General features: G+C 36.8%; 1 protein-coding gene and 1 pseudogene across 1 annotated transcript; both read left to right on the plus strand.

Moving 5' to 3' along the window:
- The first annotated feature begins 18400 nt into the window (after positions 1–18400).
- On the plus strand, positions 18401–21229 carry LOC113284300 (annotated as a pseudogene).
- A 577-nt stretch (positions 21230–21806) lies between these two features.
- Positions 21807–24804, plus strand: LOC113280569 (protein DETOXIFICATION 16-like). Its single transcript, XM_026529179.1, has 2 exons — positions 21807–22061; positions 24259–24804. The coding sequence occupies exons 1-2, from the start codon at positions 21807–21809 to the stop codon at positions 24802–24804; spliced, it is 801 nt and encodes a 266-aa protein (XP_026384964.1).
- The last annotated feature ends 209 nt before the right edge of the window (positions 24805–25013 follow it).

A 25013-nucleotide genomic window follows, 5' to 3' on the forward strand; every position in this document is an offset into this window, starting at 1 on the left:
CAAATGAAGAAAAACCCCGGGACCTAGTCCAAATTGAACACACACTGTATTAAGCCGCTACAGACACTAGCCTACTACAAACTAACTTAGGTCTGGACTGTAGTTGAACCCAAATCAATCTCACACTGATCCAAGGTACAGTTGCGCTCCTTACGTCTCTGATCCCAGCAGGATACTACACACTTGATTCCCTTAGTTGATCTCACCCACAACTAAGAGTTGTTACGACCCAAAGTCGAAGATTTTAATAAACAAATCTGTATCATACAGAAAAGTCTGTGGAATAGATAAATCTGTCTCCCACAGATAAACTTACAAGTTTTTGTTCCATGTGTTTGATAAATCAAGGTGAACAGGAACCAATTGATAACCCGGACTTATATTCCCGAAGAACAACCTAGTATTATCAATCACCTCACAATAATCTTAATCGACGTGGCGAAAGAAGATATTGTGGAATCACAAACGATAAGACGAATATGTTTGTGACTACTTTTATATCTTGCCTATCAGAGATATTAATCTCAAGCCAATCGTTACGATTGTACTCAACATGATAGAATCAACAGGATCAGATCACACAACTACGAGAAAGTAGTATTGGTCTGGCTCACTGATACATGTGTATCTTAATTTCCTTCGGAACTAGTGATCCTCAAGAAGAATTGAGGATAAAATCATATATTAGGAAGGATTCCTTGTTTAAGATAATTCCTAGTTTAGGAAGGAGTATTTTTTTGAGCAGTATTCTTAGTTTATGTAATATACCTAGAAAAGGAATTAATCCTACAAAAGGAAATAGATTACTAAGAGGTTTGGGAAACCAAACCAAGCCTATAAATAGGGATGTTTAGCTCATAACTAAACACATCTAGTTAGTGTGTTCTTGATATTGACACACCTAGACACAGAATACTAGGCACAGAAAACCTAGAGAAGTTTGTGAGGCAATTGATTATTGCAAACGCAAGCCTAAGAAACAGTTTAAGGTTGATCCACTGTTTAGAGAGATTGTGAGCGTAACAAAGAGAGAATTGTAATAGTTTTCTTGTTCATAATCTAAAGAAGATAAATTTCTTCGAATCACTACTTGTTTTCTGTTTTCTAAGTTTCTCGTCTATTATTTTTCTGTTCCGCCTCTATAATAATAGTCACCAAGGTACAGAGATCATACGTATCATTCACAATCCCAATGAAGTCTTTAAGTCGTTAACCTAGTTTACAAGAAGAAACCTAAGGTTAAAGGAGAATCGACTCTAGCTAATACAACTAGCATCACACAGGAGGGTGTGGGGATTAGGTTTCCCAGTTTCTAGAGTTCTCCCTTATATAGTCTTTCAAATCAGGGTTTGCAATCAATGTTAGTTTAGTAACAAAGCATTCAATATTCACCGTTAGATGAAAACCTGATTTAGATTCAAGATAATATCTTTCAACTGTTGGATCGAAAACTTAGCTTGTTACACACAAATGAAATGCACAATTTTAGGTTTGTGTAACCGTACCCAAACATGTACATCTGTTGGTTCAACAATAGTTAACCAAATGGTTAGCCATATGAGCACTTTCATATCAACTATATTCTTCTTCACCATAACTAGTTCAAATGACTCAAATGAACTAGTTAGAGAGTTGTTCAATTACAAGGAAATCTTATGTAACTACACAAGACACAATCGAAGCAAAAACGATTTGGTTCACTTGAATCGATTCATGAAATTTATAGCCATGGTTTGCATTATGCATTCCTTAGTTATTATAAAAGTTTAAGTTCACAAACAATCGTTTTTAGAAATAACCACCTCAAATTCGCAGACTTATTTCGCGGACTTGAGTTCCCGGAAGGAGTTCCCAAATTCCAACAGATTTTCTCGGATCGAGAACTTCCGCCAGTTCGTGGACTGAGTTCGCGGCTCTTGTTCCGGTTCTCTTGATCAACAAAGTTCGCAAACTTCGGTTCAAGGAAATAGGACTTATACATATATGTGTTGCCACATAATGCTTATATCCACCATTGGTTATATAATCTAAACTCTCATTTCAACCATTGAAACATTCTTAGCGGACGTTATTATATAGTTGTTATTCACAAACTATTTTTCGTCAAAGTAATCAATTTTCAAAGTGATTGAAACGTATCATGACTTTCGTCACTAGGTAAAGATGAACTTGGCTAAAACGAAAGCAAATGTGTATAATCAAAGTCTATATAGCAAAACGACTTTTGTCTCAAAGATAGGAGATAGAGTAGATAGACTTTGAATGATAGATAAGTTCAAGTCTCCACATACCTTTTAGTCGATGAAGTTCCACCAGTTCCTTGAGTAGTCTTTCGTCTTGTATGATGATTTCCATGGAGTTCTTGAGCTCAACTACACTTTCTATCCTAGTCCGAGACTTCAGCTATAGTAGACTAGAAATCAAGACTTATAGTTTTGATCACTAACATTGACAAACATGCTTGAGATAGCAACGCATGCGAGTTTGACCGAGCAATGCTCTAGCAATCTCCCCCTTTGTCAATTTTAGTGACAAAACTATCAATACATATGAAATACAAAAATAAATAAATTAAATTTTGTAGCTCCTATTCCACATGCCTAATCTTCAACATTACTCGAAATCTTCGTCACTTCCAAGTACTCCAATGATCCCAAAGGTTGTAAGTTCAGCATCATCGTTGTTTAAAATCCGTAGCTATAACAACGAGAAAACAAGAGTTCTAAATCAATGTTATACAGTGTCATAGTATCATTATATAGTATAAAAGTTCAATTGTATCACAACTTCGACAAAAATACTATGGTGATATGTATTGAAAATGCGGGGGTCTAACCACACCACCCAATATTTCGATTAGCAATCTGTATGGACTAACTACGAAACACTTTGCTAGAGAATCAACTAGACAGTCAGACTCAATCTAGATAGAAAGTATCTCAAGGAGTTATCTCAATCTCTCGATTTGATCTTTACTCAAGCAAATAGAAATCTGCGAGTCTTTATCAACGAGAAATAACTTGGACGGTATCAAAGACCAATGTCCAAGGATCAATCAACTACAATCAACAACCAAAGGTTGAATTATAGAAGTTGATGATCACGAACGCACAACCTGTATTATTTCAATTATATAAAATATAATGCGGAAAAGAAATAACACAGACACCAGAAGTTTTGTTAACGAGAAAACCGCAAATGCAGAAAAACCCCGGGACCTAGTCCAGATTGAATACACATTGTATTAAGCCGCTACAGACACTATCCTACTGCAAACTAACTTCGGACTGGACTATAGTTGAACCCCAATCAGTCTCCCGCCGATCCAAGGTACAGTTGTACTCCTACGCTTATGATCCCAGCAGGATACTGCGCACTTGATTCCCTTAGCTGATCTCACCCACAACCAAGAGTTGATGTAACCCAAAATCACATACTTGATAATAAACAGATCTATCTCACACAGAAAAGTCTATAAGAGGATAAATCTGTCTCCCACAGATAAACCCTAGGTTTTGTTCCTTCTTTAGATATAAAATCAAGGTAACATGAACCAATTGATAATCCGGTCTTATATTCCCGAAGAATAACCTAGGTTAATCAATCACCTCTATACAATCCTTCCTGATTACACAAGCGGATTGTCGAGGAATCACAAACAGTGAGACGAAGATGTTTGTGACTTCTTTATCTTGCCTATCGGAGAACTCTCACGATCTCAAGGGAATCAATCGATTGTACTCGTACGATAGAAGATGCAAGATCAGATCACACAACTACGATAAAGTAGTATCGGCCTGGCTTCACAATCCCAATGAAGTATTTAAGTCGTTAACCTGATTTTAGAGAAGAAAATCAAAGGTTAATGGAGATCAACTCTAGCGGGCGCACTAGTAGCACACAGACGTGTGGGGATTAGTTTTGCACAATGCTAGATGTCTCCTTTATATAGCCTTCAAATCAGGGTTTTGCCTTAGTTACAAAGCAATCCTTATTCACCGTTAGATGAAAACCTGATTTAGATTCAAGCTAATATTTCTCAACTGTTAGATCGAAAACTTAGCTTGTCACACACACTTGGGTAGACGTTTACTGGGTTCGTGAAAACCATGCCCAAACGTGTACGTGTATGTTGGTTCAACATAGTAACCCAAAAGGTTAACCATATGAGCATTTCATATTAACCTTGTTCTTCTTCACCATAACTAGTTCAATTGACTCAAATGAACTAGTTAAAGAGTTGTTCAATTGCTATGAGATCTTATGTGATACACAAGACACAATTGAAACAAAGATGATTCGATTCGATTGAATCGACTCATGAACATTATAGACACGGTTTGCATAAAGCATTCCTTAGTAATTCAATGTTTCATGTTCAGAGAACATCTTTAGATCATAACCTTTAAGTTCACAAACAAGTTCGCGGACTTAAGTTAATCGGTTGAGTTTTCCAAACTCAGCAGAAATTCTCGGAAAGAGAAATTCCGCCAGTTCGCGGACTTAGCACACAAACAAGTTTTGGAAAATCCCAGCAGAAATTCTCGGTGGAGAACTTCCGTCAGTTCGCGGACTGAGTCTGCGAACTAGGTTCGTGGACTTGGGAAGCCAATTCCACAATCCTCCCAATTTCTATTGATCAACAAAGTTCAACTTCGGTTCAAGGAATACATGGTTATGTAATCTAAAATCTCATTTCAATCATTGAGACATTCTCAGAGGACGCTATGTAGCCGTTATTCATAGACCGATTCACGTCAGAGCAATTCTCAAAGTGATTGAAACTTTTCGTGACTTTCGTCACTAGGTGAAGATAAACTTGATCAAAGCGAAACGCTTTACCAACACACGATTTCGAGATAAAAGATAAGCAATGAATGCTCAGCTCGAAATGTCAAATGTGTATGATCTAGTCTATATAACATACGACTTTTGTCTCATAAGAAGTAGGAGATAGAAGAGATAGATTTTTGAATGATAGATAAGTTCAAGTCTCCACATACCTTTTTGTTGATGAAGTTCCACGGTTCCTTGTATAGATCTTCGTCGTTGTATGATGAATCCCCATGAAGTCCTTGAGCTCAACTACACTTTTCTATCCTAGTCCGAGACTTAGCTATGTAGGCTAGAAATCAAGACTTATAGTTTTGATCACTAACATTGACAAACATGCTTGAGATAGCAACGCATGCGAGGTTGACCGATCTATGCTCTAACAATCTCCCCCTTTGTCAATTTTTGTGACAAAACTATTAATACATATGGAATACAAAAAAAATAAACTTTACTGGCTCCTATTCCATAGTCTAATCTTCAACGTTCCTTGAAATCTCTGTCCTTCTAAGTACTCCAATGATCCCAAAGGTTGTAAGTTTAGCACCATCGTTGTTGAAGATCCGTAGCTATAACAATGAGAGAAATCGAGATTCTCCATCATTATTATACAGTGTCATAATATTATTATATAACATCAAAGTCCAATTGTATCACGACTTTAACAATAATATTATGGTGATATGTATCACTCCCTCTTAGTCAATACTCCATCTCGATCATGGAAACCACTCCCCCTTACACAATGATCCGAAAACCATATGTATTTGTAGTGTGAACTACAATATTTCTCCCCCTTTTTGTCAATAAAATTGGCAAAGGTACAAGAATGAGATCACAATGAAATTTCCACAAGAGACATTTCATGACCAAAAGAAAAAATACATACCAACTTAAATTAGATGCAATCTAATAGCCGAAGCTAACAACATTCATCAAGGAGTTTTAAGATACAAGATAACCCCTATAAAATTCCACAGCCGCACTCCCCGCAAGATATTACCATTAAGCACAAGTTCAAAAGAACTCTCCCCCATTTGATGTCATTCCCGAGAGAACAACAAGAGCGACCTTAATTTCGAAAGAAAAGAAGGATTTTATATTGGACACCAAAAACCATAGGAATGATTTTCTATATCCAAATCTCAACCAAATTAACCACAAGTAAACCCATGATTAATTCAATTGGAATAAGCAACTAAATCAAACCACAAAAGTGATCAATTTAATTGAAAGTGCTCAACATAAGTAAACTCACGGAGCTACGAATAAGTCAATCGCACGAAGATGACTAACTTAACCATTCAAATACTCAACATAAGGAAAACCTTACGGAATATATGACTACATTAACCAAAGAACATGATAGTGTAGCCTTTCATATACTCAACACAAGAACTTGTGGAATATATGAAAACTCAACTATATTAATTACAAGAGAACCTATAATTAATCTAATTGGAATACAAATAACCAAAATAATCACCGAAGTAATCAATTTAATTATTTTGGGCTCAACATAAAAGAACTTATGGAACCCCGACTAAGTTCATCATAGAATATGACAACCTTAATCGTACATGTACTCGACATAAGAAAGAAAACTTATGGAGTACAAACTAAATAACCAAACAGGTTGATTAATTTAGTTCTTAATGCTCGACATATAGCATCTTATGGAACAACCAACAAATCCAAGGTAAATCGACTTAGTTGTAAGGTGCTCAACATAAGACACACAATGGAGCCTTCACGGTAAAACATAATAAAATGGATCAATGAAGATCAATACCGTGGATAACATACAAGGATCTATTCTATTTTCCATCATAACGACATAATAGACTTTATCCTTGTTGAACAAAATATTTTATCCTGTTTTACATCAAATTAATGATTACATAGGCTTAACTTTTGTATATGTCAAAAGTCCATTCGTCCTTTCATCAATACGAATACCGATTCATGAATGACTTTACTTTTGACTGCAATATGGGACCTTCAAATTCACGGACGTAAACAATACTTATCCCATAAAAATATTGCAATATCACAAACCATTAAAATACTGCAATAAACATCATCCTACAAATATTTTTAGAATTTAATACCAATAAACCTAAAAAATAACATAAGAAGATGAAAACAAAAATAGCTATGTGTAGTCACAATCATCGTTATTCAAAGCATTAGTTATTCTTCCAACTAATCCAAAAAGAAGACATACTAAGCATATAAACTCAACAAAAACAGATGACAAGATTAAAGGGAAATGGATTCCGGTGGATCCTCAACAACGAACAGGGACACAGGAGGTACATAATTCATATGAGACATGAAGTCTATGAGCTTGTGATCGACAGCCTTCTCAGCATCAACGGAGAGATGATTCTCTTTTTGATTTGAGATTTTATGAGACCAAGGTCAGACACAACCTTTTCCAACTCAGTTTTCACCATATCAAGACCTTTAAGAGTATCAACAAGCTGTTGTTTTGCTTCCCCAAAGTACTTAAGAAAGTCATGAACAACTTCAGCAGAGATCATATCATCCTTTTCAGCATCTTCATGAGTATAAGCAAAGAATCATGAGGCATTGGGATGATCTTCATTTACAAGTGTTCTCTTCCTCTTAGGTTAAACCTCAACAACTTTGTCAATAAATCCTTTTGCAAAACCACCATAGCAAGAAGATGAGGAAGACATTCTTGAAAATCCAAAAAACCACCAGGAGTACACGTACGTGACTTGTAACCCTAATAGGTTGGATATTTTATCCTTGGGGACAACAATTTAGGGTTAAAAAAAACTGTTGACTCGGGCCAGAACGGAATCGAGTACAACAAATACCCAAGAAATAAAGTCCTTAAAACATTTTGAAAACGGGAACAAAATTTAAGACAATATGCAACAACTTATTTTGACTTAACCAATACTTGATCTTAGCGAATCTGTCAACACAAGTTTAGCTATGAACGATAAGAAAATAGCTTAACTTAACAGATGCAAGCAACAAGTATACATGTTTTTAACACAACTTACTCAACAAGATTTTATATGAGCAAGTTCTCGAAACTTGTGATTAATTAGCACAAGTACGAGCCCCAGGATCATTACGAGGTTTATGTCTTTGGTTAAGTTTGTATTTCCTCTCATAAAATTTACTGTCATCAAAATAAGAGACATAGTTAGAGTTCTTACCAGAAGTGTCTTGACATGAGGAAGAGGATAATCTGTCGAAAAGCTCTTTATATCTTCCAACTATCTTTTTAATATCTTTTCTCATCTCATTGATTTTCCTTTCTTCTGGGATGACTCTCTCAACAGGATCAACGTTGCTTTCAGAAGCACAACGGTTAACTTCCTTAGGATGATGTTTATTAAGACGTCTATTCTGCCTTTGAACATTGGAAGAACTCATTGTACTGACATTCCTGGTAGCATTCACAGGATAGGTACGAAAACCAATTGGCTCAATCATACGTATGTCAGTCACACCTTTGAGAATCAAATCTAGGGTGTGTTGAAGTTGAACAAGGAGTCTTTATTCAACTTAGGGTTTCTCTTCTGTCTAACAGAGCTCTTGGTCTCACATACTAGACATACCTTTTGATCACAAGAATGATTGGAGGAAGTCGTCTTAATATCATCATCAGAAGATTTGTGCTTTTTACAGAATGACCTAAGTTTGGTGGAAATATTATGAACACCTGTTTTTACTTCTGAATGTAAAGCATCAGAAGTTCTTGGTATATTAGATTGCTTTGAAAAACCTTGAACAGAGAGTTTATTCAAACGGCTTTCAATATCCAAGGCATCCTTTTCGAGGCTGGCCTCAAGAGTTAAGCACGAAGAATGATCTTCAGCATTGCCATGGACTTTGCAATCTCTTACAACACCAAGAAGAACATTGACATGGTGTTTTAGCTGATCAAATATGACAGCTTGAATTCTAACAAGATTTAAAATCAAATTACTCTCTTCAGCCGTATCCCACTCATTAAAACAGAAGGTCTCTTTCGAAGGAAGATCAACAACACACCTGCCATTGTTTGTCTGTCTCGTCGAACCACAAGGTTTTTCTATATTCGAGATAAAATAGTTTTTCTCTTTAATAGAGTTAGACGAGAGAAAATCTGTATTACTGGTGGCGCGTTTATTAGAGATAGTACTCTTTCCCATAGAGTCAGATCGCTACAAACACAGACTGATGAGGTCTTAAACGTGTTTGCCTGCTCTGATACCAATTGAAAAGCGGGAGTCTAGCCACACCACCCAATATTTTGATTAGCAATCTGTATGGACTAACTCTGAAACACTTTGATAGATAATCAAATAGACAGTCAGACTCAATCTAGATAGAAAGTATCTCAAGGAGTTATTATCTCAATCTCTCGATTTGATCTTTACTCAAGCAAATAGAAATCTGCGAGTCTTTATCAAAGAGAGATAACTTGGACGGTACCAAAGACCAATGTCCAAGGATCAATCAACTACAATCAACAACCAAAGGTTGGATTAGAGAAGTTGATGATCACGAACGCACAACCTGTATTATTTCAATTATATAAAATATAATGCGGAAAAGAAATAACACAGACACCATAAATTTTGTTAACGAGGAAACCGCAAATGCAGAAAAATCCCGGTACCTAGTCCAGATTGAATACACACTGTACTAAGCCGCTACAGGCACTAGCCTACTGCAAACTAACTTCAGACTGGACTATAGTTGAACCCCAATCAGTCTCCCACCGATCCAAGGTACAGTTGTACTCCTACGCCTCTGATCCCAGCAGGATACTGTGCACTTGACTCCCTTAGCTGATCTCACCCACAACCAAGAGTTGTTGTAACCCAAAATCACAGACTTGATAATAAACAGATCTGTCTCACACAGAATAGTCTATAAGAGGATAAATCTGTCTCCCACAAATAAACTCTAGGTTTTGTTCCGTCTTTAGATATAAAATCAAGGTAACATGAACCAATTGATAATCCGGTCTTATATTCCCGAAGAACAACCTAGATTAATAAATCACCTCTCTACAATCCTTCCTGACTACACAAGCGGATTGTCGAGGAATCACAAACAGTAAGACGAATATGTTTGTGACTTCAATAAAATTGGCAAAGGTACGAAAACGGGATCCTAATGAAATTTCCGAAAGAGACATTTCATGACCAAAAGAAAGCACATATCATCTTATTTAGATGCAATCATATAGCCGAAGTTAAATGCATTCATCAAGGAGTTTATAAAGATACAAGATAACCCCTATAATATTCCACAACCGCACTCCCCACAAAGATTTGGCAATTAAGTACAATTTCAATTAAGAACTCTCCCCCATAAAATGTCATTCACCAAAGAACAACAAGAGTGACCTTAATTTCAAAAGAAACATAACAAATCACATACGAGTATGAATTTGATTCTAAACGATAATACTCAATTAAATTAACCATAAGAGAACCTATGATTAACTTAATCGGAAATGCTCAACATAAGTAAACTTATGGAGACTCAAAAATACTCAATTAGATTAATCACAAGAGGACCCATAATTAATCTAATCGGAATACACAACCAAATTAACCACAAAAGTAATCAATTTAATTGGTCATGCTCGACATAAGAGAACTTATGGAGCAACAACTAAATAACCAACCGAGTATGATTAATTTAGTTGATCATGCTCGACATAAAGTACCTCACGGAGCAACAACTAAGCTAAGAATAACTCAGTCGATAGTGCTCAGCATAAGACACCTTATGGAACAAGACAGTATATGCACAAAAATTATAGACCGGAGGTCGACCAAATACTATGGAATAATCAAGGATTCATTCTATTTTCCATCACCAGTTGCACAATGACATATAATAGACATAATCCTTGTAAACAAAAGATTTTAACCTATCTTCCATCAATAATTGACATAATAGGCTTAACTTTTGTATTTGTCAAAAGTTCATTCCTTCTTTTATCAATACATGCATATCGACCTGTAAAGGACTTAACTTTTGACAAGGTATGGGACAATCACAGTTCACGGACGCAAACACACATATCCCATAACAAATTGCAATATATAAAACCATAAAGATTAATACTGCAAAAATCATCTTCCAACCAATTTTAGAATTTGAACCAGTAAACCTAAAACATGAAGATGAAAACATTGGACATAGCTATGTGTAATCACAATAACTCTAGTTATTCTTCTAAACAAAACAAGAAAATAAAAGATTTACTAGGTAAACTAATCTTTAGAGAACATGATCCGAAAAAGCTAGAACCGGTCAGCAACTAGAGATTGGACGTGGACAAGCTCCTCAGTTGCTTTCTTCAGTTAGTTTTTCAGAAAATCAAGATTCCTTGTTGCAATTCCAAGTTGTTCACGAACTACTTCAAAGTCTCGAAGAAGATTTCCTACCAATTGTGAGGACATCTGAACTGGTAATTTTGTTTTCATGATCTATAGCATGATAGCATGTTATGAAAACTCGATTCTTGTGAAACTCAATAGTCTCCCCCTTCTTGACTCCATCATCTTTGTGGCCTCCGTTCATCGTGCACAACAAAGTGGTAGAACCTTTTGACCTTACAGAACAATGTACAAGAGATGACACAAGAGTGTATATAAACAAGTTTCATGGAACCCTAGGAAAACTTGTATACGTCTGTGTGGGTCAGGTTTACAAGCAACGGAACAAGAAAAAGAGCAAATTTTATATCCGAGTAAAGCAACATACAATGAGCAGATTTTTACATATATGTTGAAGACTTACAATACAATGAGCATAATTTTATATCCAAGTTGAAGACTTATTTACAAGAGCGAAGAAAATCAAAAGGTGAGGATTATTGAAGTTTATGATTTCGAAACGATATAAGTTGTGAAGAATCAAGCGGTAAAGTACTTTTCCCATAGCCACGGTTTGTTTTATTTTCATTTTATTTTGTATTTTATTTCTCTTATCTTATCTTAAAAAAAATAATTGAAAAAAAAATGATGATAAGAGAAAGTTTTTGGTTTTTATTTATTTAATAAACCGTGGGGAATGAAAATTTATAAGGAAGTTTCAAGCGACAAGGATTTAAGGTAAAGAGTTACAAATTGTCAAGGATCTACGAAATTCAAGAGTTTATCATCAATAGTTGAAGATGAAGACGAGGAACGGAAAAAGTTTCTATTGGATGCTGTAAGAGTGGTGTTATCATCATTGCAATCGGATGTGAAGGTGAGTAAGTAATCTCATCCTAGATAATAGTGGTTGATTTCCTTTCTTAGAGATCGTCAGAAAAATGGTTTTTCAAAATATTAAAAGATGTGGGTTTTTAAAATATTTCGGAAGTTGTCCTTCCCACCATTCAACGTGTTGCATGATTTCTCTCTTCATTCCTACATGCACACATGTGAGAACCATAAAATTACCGTCTTTTGAGTGCAATCTCATAAAACCCTTTTTGGTGAGGCAGAAGTCGAGGAGAAATGCTTATTGATCGCTCTCAAACACGCGTTCTCTCATTGTGGCGTGGTTATTTCTCACTCAACATTTAAGAATGAGAATATGTTCTTTAGTATTTCTAACTTCTTATTACTAGCATGCAGAAACTCTATGTCCTAATAGCTCTTTGGATGCTTGGGACGCTGGAATGCTTTGAAGTTGTAAGTTTTAGTTTGATTTGCTCGAGGACTAGCAAAATCTAAGTGTGGGGGAATTTGATAGGGTGTAGAATACACCGTATTTAATATTTATTGGTTATGCTTGTTTTGTTGCTTTTCATGTGGATTATGTATTTTACGCATGTTTTTGAGTTATTAGGTACTCTGGAGTCATATAGACGAAAAGAAGAAGAAATCATCCTAAATTGAGCGAAAAGGGTAAAACCGCCATTTCATGGGTGAACACTATCTGGAGTCCAGTCAAGGTTAAGGGGCTACCACTTGTATTACTAGATACACCCAGAAGAGTTACTCAAGGCACCCAATCTGTGGGTGTATTCCAACGGTGGGGTGTATCATCCTACCCTACCTCATTTACCCTAAATCGAGACACGTGTTTCTCTTACTCACCTCATTCTGTTCCACCTGAAAACAAAAGAAGAAAAACAGATTTTGCTGCTGTTGAATCGAATACAGAGAGTTGAGATGTTTTTGGGTTTGATTAGAAGATAAATCTGAGATAGAGACGATGATGTTGATTGAGTCAGGTCGTCTTAAGAATTAACGGAGATTAAAATGAGTTATTTTGGTGGATTGAGACGAGGATAAAAGGGGATTTGAGATTTGCAGTAATTGAAGATGGATTTGAATCTGTTTGAAGAACAAGCTGAAATGGAATTAGGGTTTTGCAGAGTGGGTTGAATTTGGTTTTGAAGATGGCAGTGGTGTTCTTGAGGCTGAGAAGATGGATGGGAATGTGATGTTGTCGGTGGTCACTGCAACAGAAATAGAGATGAATTGAAGACTAAATGAAGATGCTCATATGCTGTGAAGATGAAGAATGGCTCTGCTGTTGTTCGACAGAGAATAACTGTTGAAGAAATTGATATGGAATCGGAGATGGGTTATGTGTTGATGTTACAGTAAAGGCAAGAGTTGAATAGCAGATGAACGAGTGAAGCTCTGCAGTGAAGAATGGCTTAAAACTAGATGAATGTTAGGATTGTCACAGGAGAAGAAATCGTCCTGAAATTGGCCTGAGAGATTCCCTGAATATAAACGAAACTCGGTTGAATTTCTGCTATGACGAGTCAACTCATTTCCGGCAGATAACCGATCCAACCTCTGACTCAAATGAGTACGCTCAGTAAGACTGGCTGAGAAGCTGACTCAAGATGGCTAACTTACTTCCCCCTTGACCCTTGACTAACGGTTTGACCTATCTGACTGTTAAATTAAACGGCACCGTGATGGAATATCCCGTCGACGGATAAGAAGATTCCAGTGACCTGAAGAGAACTTTCAGGTGAGTTACCGGCTTACTTCCGGTAGTACCAGTGATTTCTCCGGCGACCCAATGTGGATAATTTTGTGCAGACTCATCTAGACTCATGGGTTTGAGGAATTGGACTTGAATTTGGAAAGTGAAGATGGAAGATTTGAGAAAGACAAGGACTTGTAAAGAAGACTTACAAAGGGAAAGGAATTCTATTCCTAATAGGAAATTGAAGCCTATAAATAGAGAAGTTCTCTACACACTTCTACACCTTTTACACACACAACACTTCTCTTTTCTTTATTCTTTGTGTGAACTCCTTAGCATGAGTAGCTAATTTTATTATTGATTGAGGATGAATTCCTAGTTCTTAACATGTTTTGAGTTTTGTTTTAAATCTACTTCGAAGTTTTCACATGATTATCGTTTGTTTTTACTAATACGAATGTTTATACATTCATGCTTGATTGATTGGTCATTTAGGATGCATACTAAATTGATTTGTTAATTGATCTAAAGCTAGTGAAAGTTAGGGGATAAGTAATCGTTTCTTGACTATTTACACAAGTAGCAAACACGAGACCTTGCAGAGGGATTCAGTGGAGCAATTGTGTGTGAAAACAACGTTAGCAAGTAGACCTTGATCTAAGAGTCTAACTACTAATATCAACCTAATAAGTTCATAAATCTTAAAGCGTTTATTTAGATTACATCTTGAGTGATCTACTACTAGGTAGTTTGGTAAATAGAATCCGGTAGTCGAGAACTTCCGTATCCGGTGATATAAGGGATTTAGGGGTTTAGCACTGACCTAGCTGCTTTACCTACGGTTGGTGATAATCCGTGACTAATAAAAAGTGGAAAAGAACATAACTTGATTCATTGTTTTGCAACGAATAAGGATTCCTTGATCTAACTTCTCTTATTGATTTCGACTTAAACTTTTAATCTCTTTGTTTATTTGTTTTGCTTTATAAATTTTAAAACCGAAACCCCCCTTTGGGACATTATAAGACAACTAAAACCTCTTGCTCCTCGTGGGAACGAACTTGACTACACTATATTACTTATTCATTAAGTGGAAAAATATCAATTAATTTTTTGTGGTTACGACACGCATCACAACGCATGCGAGTTTGACCACGCAATGCTCCAAAAGTTACCAGGAAACTTTGTTCCTTTACTGTTTGGAAGACGATCAAAATGAGTTGAGTGCTTAAGACTTTACATCGCTACATCTCTGTCTTGGGATTCACGTGCGTCGGCCAGACGGTTATAGGCGTAGGGATACTGAGAAAACTAAGTAACTAGGGATAGATTACTTGGTATCAGCTATACGAAGTTGGCTTTTTTATTTGTATAACGTCTTAATTCCGAGCATTTTAAAAATTGGACTAGGTCCCGGGGTTTTCCTGAATTCGCGGTTTCCTCGTTAACAAAATCTTGTTGTGTCATTTACTTTTATATTCTGCACTTATAATTGTTTTATTATAATTAAAAGTAAATACACTTGTACGTTAATCCTAATCACTTGATATTGATCTTATAGTAAATCGGTTTTGAATCGTAACTATTATCAAGTGAATATGTTGAAGTTGTATTGTCTCGACTTTTTCTATAGACGATCACCAAAGGTACTGGACTTATACGTTGAAACAAAAAGATTATTGTGTACTTGGGTATCCTCGTCATTTCATTGAGATTTCTTTAGGCAATAAATCCAAGACTGTTGGCATGTGTGACATGATCATTCAGAAATTCCAGAAGAAACCTTGGCAGCGAAAATATTTGTCTAAGGGTGGCTGGATAATGTTTATACCGAATATGCTATCAGGGTCACCTATATATTATCTTCCTTTAGTTCAGGTTTCTGCTTCTGTTGAGAAGCAAATGGAAAAAAATTATGAGATAGTTTTGATGGGCACTGTTAATCAGAAGGAAAAAAAAGTTGAGCGCGTTGGAAAAAGCTTTTCCCGCCGAAGGTGGTGTAGTTGGTATAAAAAAAAACTAAGCGCATGAACAAATCTTTTCAAGCTAAATGGATCTGCAGTTATGGAAACGAAGAAAATGCACTTTAGTGGAGAGTGATTAATTATAATTTGGTGACAATACACGAGTTTTTCTTCCTAATTTTTCTAATAAAATAATTGGTGTCTAATTGGGGTTGATATAATGAAAAGCAGAGATCCGGTGGAAATGAATACTACTATCCAGTGGAAATGAATTCTACCATGTCTTACTGTTTCTTAGGTTCCTGTTTACAGACCAAGGGGTTGCAAAAGGTGATTTTTCAGAAAACACGTCTCTCCACTATTGGCCCTAATATGCATCAGGCTCTGGATTTGTACGCCAATGTTTGTGGAGTGTATGCTCAACACTATGTCTTTCCGGGCAGTAAAATACTTTGATGTAGCTATGAAGAACATCCACGATGACTTCCCTATGTATTTCCGGGCGTTTCGACCAGCGGACACTCTCGTATATAATTGGGATAATAGCTGTGATATGTTCCTTGATGTAACACGAGTCTCTCCTTTTACTGGTGGTGTTGTTTGTACTTTCCGCCATGGTCTTGCTATCGCTAATGCAGTTGCTGTAAGCATACAAAATATCTTGAAAAATGCAGATCACACGGGTATGATTTTGGTACCCTTGCTTTTTAGACACTAGGCGAGCTTGGCGAAGAAACCATTGTCTCCGTGAAGAGGATGGAGAACTATTTATCCAGATATGGTGTTAGTGCTGGGAAACACAGTTTTTTCTTTCATAGACTAGGGATAGTTATACAGAAAGACGTTGGTGTCCAACTTGTTGCTAGGCTTCCCAATAACTTTTTGTTATCTTTATTCTTTTTTATTATTAATAATAATTATCAATAAAAAAAGGGTAGTTAGCTTAGCTGGTCATCCCCATTTCTCAAAGGATGAAATTTATTCCAGGAAGTCTCAGGTTCGAGTCCCCGATGGCGCAATTGCAGAATTTGACATAAAAGGTAGAGTTAGCTTGCCCCCTTATGAAATAATCGTCCCCCAATCCGCTTCGGTTCCCTTGGTTGGTTCCTCGTAAGGCTCACTGGTAGGCATGGAAATTAACATGTTCAACTAATGTGGTAATACGCTGATAGGCTAGCACGAAAACTTGTTCAACTAATGTGGTAGTACGCTGTCGGAGCTTATAACTTGTTAGGTTCCAACTAGTTTCTTGTAATAATACTCTTTATCTAATAATAATAATAATAATAATCTTTTTGTAAAAATTAACAAAATAAAATAAATACTTTGATGCAGTGAAGTAAGAGTTACCCACTCACTTTAACATGTCCGAGCGTGACAATGCACTTTGGAAATGTTGCAAGTCCAAACGCCCGTAGAATTTTTTGTTGGCAATACCAACTGAAAGGCTTAATCAACGAATTGGTCCTAAGCAGTTTTGTGTTGTGCTTCGATACAGGCTTGGGATCCCGTTGTGGGGATGTGTTCCTGTGTAATGGAGAAATGGACATATATAGGGATCGTGCCCTACATTGCTCCCATGAGGTTGGTCTTAAGTTCAAATATGATCCGGTACATGACACTTTTGTAGATATGTATTATCGTTCGGGTGTGCCAGCTACAAAAGAAGTAGACCTGGGCCTCCTTTCCAATAATGATACGGCTTTGAGACCTGCTGATATTTTGGTCTATAACTGGGATAACGGGCATGACACGTGCATGTATATAACAGGTGTATCTCCTTTTACTGGTGGTGGTGTACGCACTTTTGTTCCTAACCAAACAATCAACAATGTTGTAACTCGTAAACGAAACAAATATCTGGAAAGTGTGCTGCTCAAGGGCTTGGCTTCGATTTTCTTGCTTTCACTATTCTGGGGGAACTCGGTGGAGATATTATTGAATTTTTTAAAAAGACTGCGGAATTATATGGCTAGTCATGATGCAAATGTCAGGGTAAGAAATTTCCTTTTCCATATATTAGTTGTTGTTATTCAAAGAGGGATTGGAACACATCTTTTTGCTTGGCTCCATTCCAATTCCTTGCCAACTTATTATTCTTCTTTGTAAATAGCGGGCCTAAAAAAAAGCCCAAGGTCCCAGAAAATCATTCCTTCCTTGTGATACGTTAAGAGCATCTCCAACGGGTCCTCGGGGTCTTTCCTACGTGTTATTCTCTTGAAGACATTGAAATTCCCTAATTTTAGGAGGGGAAAAGATACCTTCTCCAATGGGTTAGGCTTCAAGTGAATAATTAGTACACATGTATCAAGATTATTTGTCAAAATATTTTGTACTTTTAAAGCTTAACCGTTTTAGTATTTATTTTAGAATGAAATTGTTGATTAGGATTCTTCACATCCTAGAAGAGATCCTTTAAAACCCGAGGATCATGTAGAGGATGTAATGATAACCGTCTCCCACATCAGCTTCACATTATCTTTAGAGGATTTCATTGGAGTCGTTTTTTCCTCAAAATGTGATAAAATCCTATGTGGGCTTCAAAATAGAAAATGAAGAGAGTCCGGTTGGAGATGCTCTAAGTATGTCTTTCAAAGATGAAATAAAGTGGCATTAACAATGCCTGGTCATCGTTCCAAAATATCCAAACTTGAAAGAAGAAAAAACTACGTGGAAACAAATGGCTAGTCAATAGTCATGATCGGCTGCTCAATTCCTCCCCACCATTCATCTCACAAAAGGATTCTTGTTTCTTCATTTTTCGGAGAAGCGTTACATAACGGTGATTTTCTAGATAAATAGAACATAAAAAAAAATTATTCAATTATTGAATTGCTGATCATCAAATAACACAAAAAGTAAATAAAATTATTCATTTCTTTCCCACTAGTGCGAGCAGTGAGTAACTCTAACTGTGTTCTGAAAATCAGAAAATGGAGAGAAAGGAAGAGAAAAGCAATTTGAATTCTCCATTAATATTGCGAAATAGAGAAGAAAACAAGACAGAGATTATTATTGAAGAAGTAAAGAAACAACTATGGTTATCTCGACCTCTAATTACAGTTAATCTTTTACATTTCTGCATACAGTTGATTTCAGTTATGTTTGTTGGTCATCTTGGTGAACTCTCACTGTCTGGTACTTCTATGGCTACTTCTTTAGCAGCTGTTACTGGTTTCACCTTACTGGTAATTAACACTTTCATCATCGGTCTCTTCTTAATTTCAATCATATTTGCATTTGATTTTCAGATTCCTTCAATGGCTACTTCCTCTAAGCTGTCAGATTTCCCATTCATTTAAGTGCATCTTTATAATAGTAAATCTGATTGCTTAAAGATGTGTGCTCATTGTGTGCCTATAATCCACTTGGAAGTCGAAAAATACTACTTCTATAATTCATATCTAACTATGGGTATTTTTCATTCTCTTTTGGTCTAGATGGGAATGGCAAGTGCATTAGATACTTTATGTGGTCAATCCTATGGCGCAAAACAGTACCATATGCTAGGCATACATATTCAAAGGGGCATGTTTGTTCTTTTACTAGTTAGTGTTCCGCTTGCTTTCATCTGGGAAAACACCGGCCGGATTCTCATAGCTGTAGGACAAGATCCTGAAATATCAGCCGAAGGTGGAGTTTACGCTCGTTACATGATCCCTTCCTTATTCGCGTATGGACTTCTTCAGTGTCATATCAGGTTTCTGCAAACCCAAAACATAGTCTTCCCAATGATGATAAGTTCTGCAATGACGGATTTACTGCATTTTCTTGTGTGTTGGGTTCTGGTTTTCAAAGCTGGCCTAGGAATTAGAGGCGCTGCAATTGCGACGTCCATATCTTATTGGATCAATTTGATACTTCTGGTACTTTATGTTAAGTACTCTGGTAAAATGCGAAAGGACTTGGACTGGTTACTCAAAGGAAGCTCTCCATGATATTCTTAACTTTATAAGACTAGCAATTCCTTCCGCTATTATGGGATGGTAATTCCTGCTTTCTGATCATTTTATGTTGCAATTGGACATTTCCGAAGAAATCTTTACCTTGGTAGACTCAATAATGTACATACTGCCTTCTGAAATTTAACATCTATACTTCACTGTTTTAGAAATTGTCTAACTGCATCAATTGGAACAGCTTAGAAATGTGGTCTTTCGAGCTGGTGGTTCTGCTATCGGGTTTGCTTCCCAACCCAAAGCTAGAAACTTCGGTGCTATCAATTTGGTAACTCCTTACCAATACTTTGTCTATTTTCGAAATGCAAACAACATCACTGAATTTCTGTTTGCTGAAATCCTTCATACTTTTCAGCCTTAACACAGATGCATTAGTCTGGATGATCCCAGCTGGCCTTGGTGGGGATGTAAGGTTAGTTGCGCTAAGTGTATTAGTTTTTCTGCATTATTTATGATAGTGCACAATCGCCTTTTTCGCTTTATGTTACGTAGTTTTGTCAGGTTCCCTATATAAAGCTCTTCCAGTAAAGATTTTTCTAAAAAATCCACAGCACAAGAGTTTCGAATGAGCTGGGAGCAGGTCATCCTGATGCTGCACGTTTAGCAGTACAAGTTGTGTTTGTTTTGGCAGCCACAGAGGGAATTCTAATAGGCATATTATAATTTTGATACGCCATATTTGGGGCAGTGTGTTTAGCAATGAGAAAGAGGTGGTGGATTATGTAGCGCTCATGATGCCAATCCTTGCCGTCTCCAACTTCATTGGCGGACTTCAAGTCGTTCTTTCAGGTTCTTTTTCAGTATTAAACAGTAAATTATGTGTCAGCATGAAATATTTACCGAGTTGTTCTTTCAGGTACGGCTAGAGGATGTGGCTGGAAAAAGATTGGTGCTTATGTCAATCTGGGATCTTATTACCTTGTCGGAAATCCGTCTGCAGTTCTATTAGCTTTTGTACTACATGTGGGAGGAAAGGTTAGATTTTTTTTCTCTATTATACTTGGTCAATTTTGCAAGATTGTGGAGTACTGATGATGATGCTTTTGTGAATTCCAAATTGCACAAATAGGGACTTTGGATTGGGATGGTATGCGCACTTATTGTTCAAGGTTTTTTGCTTCTTGTCATCACTATACGGACCGACTGGGAGCAAGAAGTAAAACAATTTTCACCCTCTTTATTTCAGAATATTTTCAACAATTTCTTGGTTTTGCTGGTTATATTCATTCTTGTGTTTAATTTTCGGTAACTTGGCATATTTCAGGCAAAACAGACGTCAGAAAGAGTTTATGATGCTGCTATTCCTGTAACTGTGGTGTCGTAAACTACTTGAATTTACGGATGATTTACATGATATATATAGTAGTAGATTGTGTAATCCTTATCCTAGAATTAGAAACACAAAAATTTGTAATTTTGAAGAAATGATGCCTGCAATTCCTGTAACCAAATTTACTAAGTGACTATATAAGTGTTATACCGGAAAACACAAAATATGAACGGCACTTTGCAACCAACTATAACATTTGCTATTGATCTTGTTGGGCTTGATGTTTACTGCAATATTTTGAATGAACGGCACTAAAGTTTTCTGGTAAATCACAGTTAGACCTAAAGAAACACTAAAGATTTGCATTATCGATTCACAGTTGGCAATTTGTTTTTCTTTCTTTTTTCACCGTTGGTAATTCTCTTACTAGTATAATTTCATATCTTTTAATTCACGTGGAGGTTATTTTTTAGTCTAGATTATAATGTTTTGCATGACGAAAGCATGTTCCACACGACACCAATGGACAAAAAGGACTTAGCCTTATTTGTCTTCTTTTAGATCAGCAATGCCTTTGTCAACAGTCCAAACCATGAAAAACCAAAAAGTACGTACTTGAAACTATTACTCATGAATATGATCGGTCGCCCTCGGTTCCTGCCCATCGTTCATCCCAAAAGGATTCTTTCTCTTTCAAGAAAAGCGTTAAAGCACGGTGATTTTCTGACGATACAATTATTGATCAATTGTAAAAGAAAATAGGTCAAGGGTGTTAATATCCCACTAGTTATTGAGAGTGAGTGAGTACTCCCAGTGTGTGTTCTGAGAGAAAACACAAAAATGATGGAGAGAAAGGAAGAAAAAAGCAGTTTGAATTCTCCATTAATATTACGAAATAGAGAAGAAAATAAGGCAGAGATTATTACTGAACAAGTGAAGAAACAATTATGGTTATCTGGACCTCTTATAACAGTTAATCTCTTACAGTTCTGCATACAATTGATTTCAGTTATGTTTGTTGGTCATCTTGGTGAACTCTCACTCTCTGGTGCTTCAATGGCTACTTCTTTTGCAACTGTTACTGGTTTCAGCTTACTGGTAATTAATTTTCATCATATTTTCTTAATTTCTACCATTAAATTTCATTTTCAGCTTCAATGGATGCTTCCTCTAAGCTGTGGTCAGATTATTTATGCGCATTTATGAAATATTGTAGGACCCCAACCGACCGCCGCTACCACTCCGGGCACGGTCACAAAGCACCGATACTGTCCCCATTTGACCACCTTGAGGATAAGTGTGGGGTTTTCTTTTCTAAAAGGCCTCGTTACTATGTAGGGAGAATGTCTAGCTTATATATCACCATACGGAACTCGTCTTCCTCCATGTGGGACTATCCTTAGCTATCCCATGTGTGACTCACATGCGTGTATTTGAGAAGGACCCCAAAGATCAGAATGAATATAATCCAAAATACCCTTGGTGTTATGAATAGTTGTACTGAACTTGACTCTACATTGCTTCCCAAACACACAATCTTCACAGAAATCAAGCTTGCCAGTTTTCTGACCACAAAGCAATCTCTGCTTGCTCAAAACAGCTAACCCTCTCTCACTCATATGCCCTAACCGCGTATGCCACAACTTGGTAGTATCATCTTCTGAAATTGAAGAACATACAGCTGCATCACCTGTTACAGTAGTACCTTGCAGTGTATAAAGACCATCAACTCTTGTACCTTTCATGATTGTAAGACTTCCTCTTGAGATACGAATAACTTCATCTTCACCTTGATACTTGCAACCGTTTGAATCAAGTGTACCCAAAGAAATCAAATTTCCTCTCAAATCCGGAACATGCCTAACATTGGTTAAAGTCCTCAAAATACCATCATGCGTCTTAATTTGAATTGTACCTATACCCACCACTTTACAAGAGACATTTTTTCCCATAAGAACTCTTCCACCTTCACGAGCTTGATAAGTAGAAAACCATTCTCTATGAGGACACATATGAAAAGTACAACCCGAATCAAGAATTCACCCATTATCCGAGTTTTCGGTATAAAACATGAGAATTCTTCCATCCTCACTTTCTACTTCAACATTTGCCGCGGTGCCTTGGTTTGTATTCTTCTCAAGATTCTTCCTTTCCGGACAATCCTTGTTGAAATTCCCTTCTTGCTTACAATGAAAGCATTTGAATTTTCCCAATTTAGATTTAGACCTTGACTTTGATCTACTTCTATCTAAACCATCCTTTTTCTTTCCTCTTCCTCTTACAAACAACCCATCTCCCGAATTATCTTTACCATCAATACCGGTCTTCTTCAACTCCTTGGAGTTCAAAGTCGCTTTAATGTCTTCCATGAAAATTGTATTCTTTCCATACATTACGGTATCAACAAAGTTATCATAAGATGGTGCTAAGGAACAAAGCAAACCTAATGCTTGGTCTTCATCTTCAATTTTGACATCAGTATAATTGCAAAATCCAAGAGAATTTTATTATAATCATCAATATGATCTATAATAGGCATTCCTTCATGCATTCTAAGAGTATGTAATTTCTTCTTAAGATAAAGACGATTAGTCACAGATTCAGTCATCTACCTTTTTTCCAACTTGTTCCATAGCCCTTCCAGAGTCGTTTCCGTCGCAACTTCTCTCAAGACCTCATTGCTTAAACACAACAAAACTAATCCATGTGCTTTCTCCATGAGTTCTTCCTTTGCTTCATCCGTAAATGTTGTTGCTAGAGCCGTTTTCCCTTTCAAAGTTTTCACCAAACCTTGTTATACCAAAACAACCCTCATCTTTAGCCTCCATAGATTGAAATCATTCTTTCCATCAAACTTATCAATCTCATACTTTGCCATCATTGTAGATCGCTTCTACCCGGAGCTCTGATACCATTTTGTATGACCCCTACGGACCGCCGCACCCACTCCGGGCACGGCCACATAGCACCGATACTGTCCCCACTTGACCACCTTGAGGATAGGTGTGGGGTTTTAATCTAAAAGGCCTCGGTACTATGTAGGGAGAATGTCTAGCTTATATATCACCATATGGAACTTGTCTTCCTCCATGTGGGACTATCCTTAGCTATCCCATGTGTGACTCACATGTGTGTATTTGATCCACACAACTCCAACAAATATAATAGTAAATTTGAAGACTTAAAGGTATGTGTTTATTGTGCACTCATGCGCCTTATAATCCACTCGGAGGCCCGAAATATGATTTTTATTGTTCATGTCTAATTATGAGTAATTTTTTTTGTTTTTGACTAGATGGGAATGGCAAGTGCATTAGACACGCTATGTGGGAAATCTTACGGAGCGAGACAATATCATATGCTAGGCATACATATGCAAAGGGGAATGTTTATTGTTTTACTAGTTAGCATTCCGCTAGCTTTCGTTTTGTCCAGCACATGTCGTATTCTCTTAGTTGTGGGAAAATATCCTGAAATATCAGCCGAAGCAGGAGTTTATGCTCGTTATATGATCCCTTGCTTATTCGGGTATGGACTTCTTCAATGTCATGTCAGGTTTCTACAAACACAAAACATAGTTTCCCCAATGATGGTAAGTTCTGCAATGACGGTGTCACTGCACTTTCTTGTATGTTGGGTTCTGGTTTTCAAAGCTGGCCTAGAAAATAAAGGTGCTACAATTGCGACTTCCATATCTTGTTGGATCAATCTGACGCTTCTAGTACTTTATGTTAAGTACTCTGGTAAATGCGAAAGGACGTGGACTGGTTTCTCAATGGAAGCACTCCATGACATTCTTAACTTTATAAGCCTCGCAATTCCTTCTGCCATCATGGTCTAGTAAGTCATGCTTTCATGAGTGACTTATTGTATAATTTTAGAAATTTTCCAACTTCATCAACTGGAACAACTTAGAAGTGTGGTCTTTCGAGATGGTGGTTCTGCTATAGGGTTTGCTTCCCAATCCAAAGCTAGAATTTTCGGTGCTATCGATCTGGTAAACTCCTTACCCATACTTGTTTCATAACTGGCTTGATGAATGTTTTCAAA

Source organism: Papaver somniferum, chromosome 5, assembly GCF_003573695.1.
Source record: "Papaver somniferum cultivar HN1 chromosome 5, ASM357369v1, whole genome shotgun sequence".
Lineage (NCBI taxonomy): Eukaryota > Viridiplantae > Streptophyta > Magnoliopsida > Ranunculales > Papaveraceae > Papaver > Papaver somniferum.